Below are 12,092 nucleotides of genomic sequence, written 5' to 3'. Positions count from 1 at the left end.
AACAAATGAGGTGAGCCCTATTTTTATTGTCCTGGCTTGCTACCTTGAGGGAGTTTCATGGAATGAATCCTGCGCAGGAAGAGAAAACAGGTTGAGTTCAGTAGACTGTGAGTTCAGGAAAAGGAGCTGAGTGTCAGGAAGATCAAAGGCTAGAGCTTATAGACATAGTACTAGAGAAAAAAGAAACAGAATAAGAACTCTAGATTCCCCTTGAATCTGAAGGGTTTTCCTGGAGTATTCAGCCTTGTACTGACCAGTGCATGTGAGTGAAAACACTACCCAAGCCAAGGAAAGAATCACCAGAAAGGCTTAAGGGGAAGTGTCTTGAGCTCACACAGGGATGGGAATAGTGCCTATTCCCACCAACCAGACTAGAAAATGCCATGATTCCTGTGGCAATGGACAGAGTGCCCAGAAGGATGTAATGAGGTATCATCAGCCCTATATACATTGCTCTGAACCTCTCTAACAAAGACCCAAAAGGATCAAATTGCTTCCAAGTAACTTCTATACCACAAGAAAGCTCAAGATTATATTACAGGAATACAAAAATGGAAAGGAGTAAAAACTTTTGAAGATGATAGTTTTGTTCACAATCTTGATTGTGTGATGGCTTCACAGGTATATCCAAGTGTCAAAACTTACCAAATTGCACACCTTAGTTAAATGTGTCCAGTCTATTCTACATCAATTGTATGTCAAAACAGTTTTAAAATAGCATTAATTGGACTAAAAGTTAAGTCAAGTCTTGAATATTTATCAATTTCCATTTATTTCTTTTTTATACTTTCTTTCCTAAAAGTATGCCAATGTTCTGAATTTTTCTAAATGTCTTGTTGGGAAAAAGCTTTGCAAATGTCAGTTTGAGTCTTAGAAATGAAAACTGTTCGGGGCACTTGCATGACTCAGTCAGCTGAGCCTTTGGCTCAGGTCACAATCTCATGGTTTGTGAGTTCAAGCCCCTTCATTGGGCTTGCTCCTGTCAGCCTACCAGCACAGAGCCTGCTTCAAATCCTCTGTCCCCTTCTTTCTCTGCTCCTCCTCTGCTTACGCTCTCTCTCAAAAAAGAAAAAAAACAAAAACAATATATATGTTAAAAAAAAAAATGAAAACTGTTCCAGGGGTGCCTGGGTGGCTCGGTCAGTTAAGTGTCTGACTCTTGATTTCAGCTCAGGTCATAATCTCACAGTTTGTGAAATTGAGCCTGGCATCAGGCTCTGCATTGACAGTGCAGAGCCTGTTTGGGAGTCTCTCTCTCCTCTCTCTCTGCTCCTCTCCTGGCTTGCATGTTCTCTCTCTCTTTCTCTCTCTCTCTCAAAATAAATAAATAATGATTTTTTTAAAAAGTGAAAACTGTTCCACTTCACAAGTGATTTTAATAACAGCAGTTAGAAATTTCTATTATAAAATATTTCTATCATAAAATATAAAGTACTGATGACCACCAACAAATCTTCATCAAACTTGCTACATGCTTTCTGTAACACTACGTACAAAGAGGCTAGCCAGCAATTCTTCCAGAAACACTTGTCATATCTTAAAAAAATAAGCTACAGTGGGGAAGAAATGCCACCTAGGAAAAGATTAAAGGATTAAGATCTACCAGCAAAATACAATCTAGACTCCCTTACTGCAGATGCTGGGACCTAGGAAGAAACAGACCACTGACTTACAGAAGGAAAGCAGAATTCTAGGTTCTTCCAAGGCTTATGCCCACTACCCTAAGAAATGTGGCATTCTGAAAACATCTTCATCTTTGGCACAGAGGCAATTACATCTAATTCCAAAACAAAACTTCAAATATTTGATAAATCACACTATGCGGTTTACAATTCTAGGCAAAATCTGATCTTTCTGAAATACGAAATTAAATTAAAAAGGGAGTAATTACTATACCTCTTTTCTGAAAGGCATATAAGTTCGACAAGTATTCATTGAAGGCCTACCATATGCTAGGCATTAGTCCATGCAATGGACATAATGATTTCGCTCAAGGAACTTTCAAAGGAAGAAAGGCCTACTTTTATTTCGAAAGCAAACAAACAAACAAAAAAACTGGTGCTCAGGTAAGCCAAGGGATAAAAGCTCACAGTGAGCCTAATCCAATACTTGGCTTTGATAGGTATATTTGAGAGTTACCTTTCTAAAAACCATTCACATCTAAGTAATTTTATTTTTTTTTTAATTTTTTTTTAACGTTTATTTATTTTTGAGAGAGACAGAGCATGAATGGGGGAGGGTCAGAGAGAGAGAGGGAGACATAGAATCTGAAACAGGCTCCAGGTTCTGAGCTGTCAGCACAGAGCCCGACGCGAGGCTTGAACTCACAAACCGCGAGATCATGACCTGAGCCGAAGTCGGACACTTAACCGACTGAGCCACCCAGGCGCCCCAGTAATTTTAATTTTTTTGTACTTTCATTGCAAAATATTCTTTCATCCATTCCCTACCCTTTCCAGTTCTACTTGTCCTAGGATTAGATCCCTATAATCTCTGGCCTAAGACCGAGCAGCCTCCAAATTACAAATTATTTTATCTCATCACATCTCCTTCAAACTATCTCCCATATTATTATTTTTCTATTATTTTAACGTTTATTTATTTTTGAGAGACAGAGTGACAGAGTATGAGTAGGGGAGGAGTAAAGAGAGAGGGAGACACAGAATCGGAAACAGGCTCCAGGCTCCAAGCTGTCAGCACAGAGTCCAATACAAGGCTCAAACTCACAAACCGTGAGATCATGACTTGAGCTGAAGTTGGACACCGAACTGACTGAGCCACCCAGGCGTCCTTATCTCCCGTATTATTAACAAAAAAGTTATTTCTAAAAATATCTGGTGGTATTTCCCTAATCAAAATTTGACTTCATTGTGCATTTTCTAAGAATAAAAATTAAGTTCTGAAATGTAACATACCAGGTTGTTCACAAATAAGGCCATCTTGCTGCATCTCCAGTCACTCTGTACAAAGAACCAATTCAGAGGTACAAAATATTGTTCCTCAGAACCCTAGTTTTTCTCAGAGGTCAATGAGTGCGGAAGAAGAAAGAGGTTAACTAGGTAGAGCACAGTACCATGCCCTCTCTTCAGTAAGAATAGAAATAAAATTTCATCTAAAAAAGGTATTAAAGGAGGAAGTTCAGAAAGAGAAGTACAAATGGCTTTTTAAGTATATGAAAAGATCCAACATCATTCATAATGCAAATTATAACAAGATAACATTTTTTACCAATTAGACTGGCAAAGGTTAAAAACCAAAAAGCTGATAGTGTATACCATGTGGGAGAATACAGGAGAAGCACTCTCATACACCAGAGAAATGAATAAGGATGCTAAAAAGCCTTTGTGGAAGGAAATTTGGCAACATCTATCAAACAATTTTTTTTTTTAATTTTAGAGAGAGCACACTTACACACATAAGCAGGGGAGGGAGGGAGAGAGGGAGGGAGAGAGGGAGGGAGAGAGGGAGGGAGAGAGAGAGAGAGAAAGAGAGAGAAAGAGAGAGAGAGAGAGGGAGCAGTTTCCTTGCTCAGTGTAGAGCCTGACACAGGGCTCAATACCAGGACCATGGCATCATGACCTGAGCCGAAATCAAGTCATTTGCTCAACCAACAGAGCCATCCAGGCACCCCTATCAAAGTTTAAAATGTATAGACCTCCAGACTTAGACTGCAGAGTAGGAATCCATCCTACAAATGGCATTCTCTGCAACACTGTTCCTGGGAGAAAGATATCAGAATCAACCCAAGGGTTCATCAAACTGTTTCAATTTAACTTAAAACTGTTTTTCAAGACAGGGACTATACATCATACAACAAAATGCTATGTAGCTAATCAAAGGATGATGTAAAGGATGTGCTGATATATAGAATGATCTTTACACTGTGTTGTGAAATAGAGTATGCCATAATTTGCATTTCAAATCACTCTATCAAAAGGGATACACTCATGCATACATGCATGTGTGTTCACAAGGAAAAAGTCTCTGGAAGAATACATTAGAAATGTTAACAATGTTTCCCTAAGTGAAGGAGGAATTGAGATCAGGAGTAAGAGGAAAGACTTATACATACATATATTCTTTTGTATTGTTTGTAGTTTTAAACATGGGTAGGTTTTGCATCTTCAAAAAAAATATTTAACAAATTTTAAAAAATAGATGGGAGAAAAAAAATTTTAGCACCCTCCCAGAAGAAAATTGAAAACTTCCTTTCTAATCACTTTTTTCTTTCTTTCCTCGGTAAACTTTGTACTTTAACAGTGTGAAGGCTTCATTCATAAGATATGAGGACTTTCCCCAGCCCATCATCTTTGCTTCATTTCAACCACACTCATCCTTCAAAGCCTGCAAGGCTCAAAAAATCACCCAGCAAGTCACTAAAGAATACGAATTTAATAGTCTATTGTCAAAGTCCAAAATCTGTTCATATCACTCTGCATCCCTAAGTGCAAAGTCAAGCGGGTGTCTAATTTGTTCTTCTATTCCCAGCACCAAGCATACTGCAGGCACTCAACAAATATTTTTTGAAAGATTAATGAATGCAGGGCTCCTGGGTGGCTCAGTTGGTTAAGCATCTGACTTCAACTCAGGTCATGATCTTGCAGTTCATGAGTTTGAGCCCCATGTTGGGCTCAGTGCTGACAACTGAGAGGCTGGAGCCTGCTTCGGATTCTGTGTCTTCCTCTCTCTCTGCCCCTCCCCAGCTCATGCTCTCTCTGTCTGTCTGTCTGTCTCTCTCAAAAGTAAATAAACATTAAAAAAAATAAAAAAAAAAAAAAGAAAGATTAATGAATGCATGTGAGAGGGAAGGAGAGCTCCTTAAAGCTTGAATGAACAAGATAATTTCTATACTGGATATCTAGGAACAGAGGCACAAGACCAATGAAGGAGTCATATGATCACTTTTAGACAATGCAAAGAAGAACTACAGTGTAAAAGCTTGAATTATAACTATGGATGAGGATGAAACCAGATTTTCCCACCTTTAAGGTCATACATTAAAGCTGCTTTGAAAAAAGAAACTGTGAAGTCTTTTACACTGCCACTTAACTGTTTAATACAAATAAAGTCTTCCCCTACTAGAGTTAATTAGTTCTAGGTCTTTCATGGGATTTAGTTACTACCACCCTCATACATAGTCTACGAGTAAAACCATTTGGATATCTCTTTTAGTCAGTCTTAGAGCCATAGAACATGGAAAGTACTACAAACACAGAAAAATAATTACATATTATCTTAAATCCTGAAAAAGTGAAATAATTTATTAAAAATATCCCCCACTTAAAATGACACATAAGTAAAATGTTTGACCCATAATTCCAAGAAATTAAATTATAAGCTATTGATTTTTAACTGTTATCAAAAAAAATGTTTTGAAACTTTTCAGAAACGTGAGTTTGTATTTTCAATATATGACTGCATGAAAAATGAATACCTTTGAAACTGTGGTAAAGTCTTATAACTGAAATAAGTACATGAGAAAATCTATAAGGAAAGAAAAACAGTGCCATTTTCTTAAAACAGGTGGCAAGTAATTACGATAGTTAAGATTAAAAAAAGTATTCAAAACTTTCCCATTTTAACTCCCTTTTTATTGGAAATATCTAGATAAATAATAACTCTGTTTTTGTTTTTAATAACAGATAGGCTTGCAGCTCTGTCAAAACTTTTCCCTGAACTTTCTATATGCTGAGAATCCTCATAAAATAATACATCCTTGCCATTTAAATATCTACCTCTACACTCCATTCCCCCAGCCCCTCCCAAAAAACCCTAGGAAGTTTCCAGAGAAAATTTCCCTGGGATGGGATAATATTAACAGCAAAAATCTAAACCATTTCACTACATAGATATATATTACCACCATGTGTAACTTACGAAATGTTGTCAATTAAATCTCAATAAAGTTGAAAAAAGCTTATCATTCAAGCAACAAACATAAGAATTACTACAGGGTATCAGAAGAGATAGCAGAGATTAGGGGTTTATGACTAATGAATGCCTGAGATAAATGTTAACTAAATATTGGACAGTTCAATATTAAATAATTCCCCAACATGCATAATTTACTTAAAACAAATCAAGTAACTAATGTTTAATATTCAGTATTTCTGCATCTTATAATCCACAATCATACATCAAATGACTTTTCAAAAATGTGTATTTTGAATGAAATGCTTGCCAAAAAGAGAAAACCTTCATGTATTTGTATTATGCTAATATAACAATTTCTCCTCCTCTAAAAGGACAAAACAAACTCAAACTGGCTTTTGGTTGTTTTTTTTTTTTATTTTTATTTTTTTATGTTTATTCATCTTTGAAAGAGAGAGAGACAGAGCACAAGCAGGAGTGGGGTGGAGAGAAAGGGGGACACAGAATCTGAAGCAGCTCCAGGCTCTGAGCCGTCAGCACAGAGCACGACGTAGGGCTTAAACTCACAAAACCACGAGATCATGACCTGAGCCAAAGTTGGACGTTCAACCGACTGAGCTATCCAGGCGCCCCATCAAACTGGTTTTTGTTCAAAACTTCTAAAAATATTTTCTTTTAGCAGGCATATGTATGCATGGACATAATAAAAAATTAAAATGCCTGATATGTTATCTAAAATCTCTCTAGCTTTTCATTGAGAAAAGATAAGTCTGAGGAAAGCCATTATGCAAAAGTAGTAAACTAAAATGTTCTCAAAATTAAAAAAAATCTTCACCAGAGTACTTTAAAAACAAGTAACATTACATAAGTATATCTGGAACAAATGTTCTGCACAATACACTAATATATTTGTTCAAATCAGGATAATTAAAGATGTTATCTTATGGGAAACACAATATATTTTTCTTCTTTATGTGTATATATGTATACATGTATGTTATATGTACATATATATGTTCTTATCTAGGTATAAGGCCAAAAAAAAACAAAACACCTTTATTAATTCTATATACCAATTACTGTCATGACTTCACTTTTCATTGAGACAACTAAAATATAACTACCAAAACAAAACAAGTTAGTATATCATAAACTGAAAAATATTACAAAACCACTGAACTCTGCTGGGCTTTTTTGCAAGCACATAAAATTCTCTTTCTAAATTTCCAATAGTTTCTTTTTTTTTTTTTTTTAAGTTTATTTATTTTGAGAGAGAGAGAGAGAAAGACAGAGAGCAAGGGAGGGGTAGAGAGAGAGAGAATCCCAAGCAGGTTCCTAGCTATCAGGGCAGACCCCAACATGGTCCTCGACCTCAGGAACTGTGAGATCATGACCTAAGCCGAAGTCAGACACTTAACTGACTGAACCACTCAGGGGTCCCTCCACTAGTTTCTTTTTAATAAGGTATCTTATGAGTCAAATTTTACAGAAGAGTTTTAAATCTATTTTAAAACTGTGGTCCAACATATATTTTTTTTTCAGGTTTATTTATTTAGGAAGAGAGAGAGAAAGCAAGTGAATGGTGGAGGGGCAGAGAGAGAGGGAGAGGGAGAATCCCAAGAAAGCTCCATGCTCAGCACAGAGCCCTACGCAATCCCACAACCACAAGATCAGGACCTGAGCCGATTTCAGGAGTTGGACACTTAACCGACAGAGCCCCCCAGGCACCCTCAACATAAATTATTTAAAATAAGAAGCTAAAACCTGGTTTCATATGTATTTTCACATTATTTCAAAAATGAATAAATTTCACCTTTTAAAATAAAATTTAGACAGTCAGCTAACTTACAGTGTTAGTTGGATCTTCTTGTAAAATTCGATCATACAGTTGTATAGCATCATCGTATCTATTTTTTTAAAAAAAAGAAACATCAAGAATCATTACCTTAATATTTAGTGACAAATAGTAAATACAGAAAAACATTAAACTGGCAGGACTTTAAATGCATTGACAATTGGAATCCAACTCTCTTCTGATCTTCATGTAACAGTAGTAATTTGCTAGAAATTTTTTACAGAAAAGCTTCATGTATAAAGCATTTATAAAAAAACCTGACTTCAAAAATATACTGATTCATGAACAAAGAAAAACAGAGATGAACAAAAATACATGGATTCAATTTGGCCTAAATACAAAGGTAAAAACTAGCAGCACAGAGAGATACCTTTGTGGTCTTAGATATACCTAGAATTACAGCCAGTAAGGCAGAAGAGCAAGTTTAATTTTAAACAAATTCACAAGTAAATGATCTATGATTTAATTCTCCTTTAATGAATACTTATGATAGCTTTTCTTAGTTGAGCTCGTTCAGTTCAATTCATTAAGCACCTGCTAAATACACACTTGCAATACACTTTAGTGAGTTACAATCTTATAAGAAGAATAGTTGACAATTTATCAAATGAAAAAAATAATCAAACATGACAGCATATAACTAACAACCCAAAATGAACATTATGTCATAGGGAATCAAGGGGAGGAATACATCAAAAATCACATAAAGAACATCATATAGTCTTACAAATGGTAATCTTGCTCAGGATGCAAGAAAATAGCTAAGTGATCCTGAAATTCCTTCCTAACAACATCCACAACCCCAACTCCATTCCAAATCAATTTCTTTATTCCAGATACAGATCTTTAGAGAAAACAAAAACAGTATGTAAAAACTTTCACAACAGTGTTTCTAAAACTAGAAACAACAGCTACATTCTTGAAATCTATTCATAAGTTTCCTAAGAGAGTTTTTTAATTTTATATTTTTCTCTTAATGATATTCAATATATAAATATTCTAGATCATTATGATGACACATCTTTTAACTGAATACTGCCCCACAATTTTAGTGCCCAAGCCTCTTTGTGATTATGATCATGCTAGTAGGTAAGAATATTTTAACTGTAGCAGACAACTGAGAAAAAGAAAAGCAGACTTAATTTGTAAATGGGTCCATACCATGTGAAGGCCAAACAGCATCACTGCACATTAAGTCAATTAGACTTAAAAGCAGTTCAAATAAAATTAGTTTGGACCTCAAATACATGCTAAAATAGTAAGTATGGCTAGCCTCAAAAGAACCTGCAATTAAATGGGGAAATCTAAAATAAAATCATTAAATATTAATAAAGCAAAACAATGAAGTATATAAAGATAAAATTAATGCTATAGAGCAAGGGTTCTATGACACAGTACATAAGACACGGTACATAAGAATCCCCTGAGAATCCTTCTCCAACTATGTAAACTCTGGGAAATACAAAGAAAATGACACAGGAAGGTAGGAAACCATTCCTTTTACTAATATAATGGTAATCTGAATTTTAGTAGTCTTCTAGTTTTGGGGAGTATTTTATTAGAAAACTTACATTGCTGTTACAGCTATATAAAAACTATACACATAAGACATTATTAATACCTAGTTTTATATTATATTGAAGTTTTACTACAATAAAAATATAGTAATTTATTAAAGAAAATTTTAATGTTTATGTATTTACTTTTAAAATTTTTTAACATTTATTTATTATTGAGAGACAGACAGAGACAGAGCATGAGCATGGGAGAGGCAGAGATGGGGAGACACAGAATCCGAAGCAGGCTCCAGGGTCCAAGCTGTCGGCACAGAGCCTGACACAAGGCTCAAACTCACAAACCCTGAGATTATGACCTGAAGCGAAGTCAGACGCTTAACCGACTGAGCCACCCAGGTGCCCATATGTTTATTTACTTTTAAGAGAGAGAGAGAAAGAGAGACAGCGTGAGTGGAGAGGGAGACACAGAATCTAAAGCAGGCTCCAGGCTCTGAGTTGTCCCCACAGAGCCCAACGTGGGGCTTGAACTCACGAAACATAAGATCATGACCTGAGCCAAAGTTGGACACTTAACCAACTAAGCCACCCAGGAGCCCCCAAAATATTCAGTTCTGTAAAAACTGAATGTGGTGGTTAATTTTTTTTAACTGAGTGTGATGTATTAACTTAACTGGCCATGAGATACCCAGATTAAATATTATTCCTGGGTATGTCTGAGGGTGTTTCCAGATGAGATTTGCATTTGAATCTGTGTACTCGGTAAAACGGACTGCCTTTCCCAATGTAGGTGGACATCACCCAATCTCTTGAGAGTTTGAAAAGAACAAATGCAGAGCAAAGAGTTATTCATCCCTTTTTAATGTCTCACTACATGAGCTGGGACATCTCATCTCATCTTTTCTTGCCCTCAGTCTGGGATTTACACCATTAGTTCCCTTGGTTCTCAGGCCTTTGGACTTGGACTCAGAATTACAGCACCAACTTCCTGGCTCTCCAAGTTGCAGATAGCAGATTCTGGGACTTCTCAGCCTCCATAATTGCTTCATAGTAAATCTCTCTCCCTCTCTCTTTGCGTCCTACCTCCCTCCTCCTACCCCATATATGTATACAAATACCCTCTAGATTCTGTTTCTCTAGAGACTCCTAATACACTGCAGGTCTACAAAAATTTACCTTTAGTCAGCAATGTTCTCAAACCTACTTGTCAATTCTCCTGCAGGGCTTCCTTTAAAGAAAATTCTGGATTACACCATTAACAAACTGATCTCAGTAAAATGGAGACTAGGCAACTACGTATTTTTTTTAAAAGGGCACAGATCACTCTAATTCACACAATCGTATATGAGAATCAATGGTTAATGGCTCCATGTAACAAAGACACATAATAGCAACTCTTTCAGGAGAAAAAAAATTAAAAAACACAACAGCAAAACTTTACTAGGTAAAATGATTATATGAGTTTCAATTAAAGAGCAAGGTGAAAGAAATTAAAGTTCACTAGGTATCTTAGAAAACTTGACTTAAGAGTAAATTATTGTTACCATATCAATTTTTTGTACAGTTAGAAAGGGGGTGGAGGGATAGGAACTATTAAAATGTGTCCTTTGGAAACTAGTACCTCTCAAACCTTTACAAGATAATTTTAAAAATCATTCATGTTGGATTCTGGGATGTGTTTGGCTATTTACATATTTTAAGAATGGTGTAAAAATACTAGATATACTATAGTTGAAATAAAACAAAGGGATATTAGAGTAGAACACTGATTCAGGAACAATCCTTTGTAGATTTCTTCCATTCCGTCCCGATTCAAATTACTTTCTGTTAACCTAAAATAATACTATTTTATTTATTTTTCTTTATGCCCTTTGCTTGCTTACAGAGAAGATCCAATGAGATTAAAATGTACATATAAACAAACACGTAAGCCAAAAGCCAAGGAACAAAAGGGTTAAGAAAAATTATATCAATACATCTTGCTTATTAAAAGCTACTATAACTAGGTACAAGTTACCTCTTACTTAAAACACCAAATTAAAAAAGTAAGGGGCAATAAGCTAACCCTAAAATTCATATGTAATAAATTCAAAGGACTCAGAATAGACAAAATCCTCTTTGGGGAAAAAAAAGAAGGAAGTCAAAGGCCTCATACTTACAAATTTCAGAACTTACCACAAAGCTACACTATCAATAGTGTGGAATCAATACACTGTGGTATGTGATAAACATATAGATCAATGGAACAGAACTGAAAGCCCAGAAATCAACCCTCACATTTACATTCAATTAATTTTCAACAAGGGTGCCAGACAATTAAATGGGGAAAGCAAAGTTATTTCAACAAAGATGCTGGAACAACTGGATATCCACATGCCAAAGAATAAAGTTGGGCAACTACCTCACCCCATAAAAAATATTAACTGAAACAGATCAAAGACCTAAATATAAAAACTAACAGCAACATAAAACTCTTAGAAGAAAGGACAGGTGTAACCTTTGTGACCCTGATTAGGCAATGGTTTCTACATGACACCGTAAGTACAAGTGACAATGGAAAAACAGAACTGGACTTCATAAAAAATAAAAAACTTACATTTGTAATCAAAGGATACCATTAGGCAAGTGAAAAGACAACTCACATAATGTGAGAAGTTTTACAAATCATATTATCTGACAAGGGACGTGCATCTAGACTATATTTAAAGAACTCTTATAAGTAACTCCCATCTAGAAGCAAAGAATACGAATAGACATTTCTCCAAATGGCCAGTAATTGTATGAAAAGATGCTCAAGATTTCTAGTTCCTGGTTTGGCACATGATGATTCTGAAAGTCATCACTCCCATCCT

General features: G+C 35.7%; 1 protein-coding gene across 2 annotated transcripts in view; it reads right to left on the bottom strand.

Moving 5' to 3' along the window:
• EMC2 (ER membrane protein complex subunit 2) overlaps positions 1-12,092 on the bottom strand; it is a 51,037-nt gene that overhangs the window by 25,746 nt on the left and 13,199 nt on the right. For both annotated transcript variants that reach the window (XM_042973573.1, XM_015534719.2), the window contains exon 5: positions 7,721-7,778. In XM_042973573.1, the coding sequence (XP_042829507.1) occupies positions 7,721-7,778 (58 nt within the window). The remainder of the gene's footprint in view (positions 1-7,720; positions 7,779-12,092) is intronic.

The sequence above is a fragment of the Panthera tigris genome, chromosome F2, assembly GCF_018350195.1.
Source record: "Panthera tigris isolate Pti1 chromosome F2, P.tigris_Pti1_mat1.1, whole genome shotgun sequence".
Lineage (NCBI taxonomy): Eukaryota > Metazoa > Chordata > Mammalia > Carnivora > Felidae > Panthera > Panthera tigris.
The sequence above is the reverse complement of the archived record's forward strand: the minus strand, read 5'-3'. Positions and strand labels throughout refer to the sequence as shown.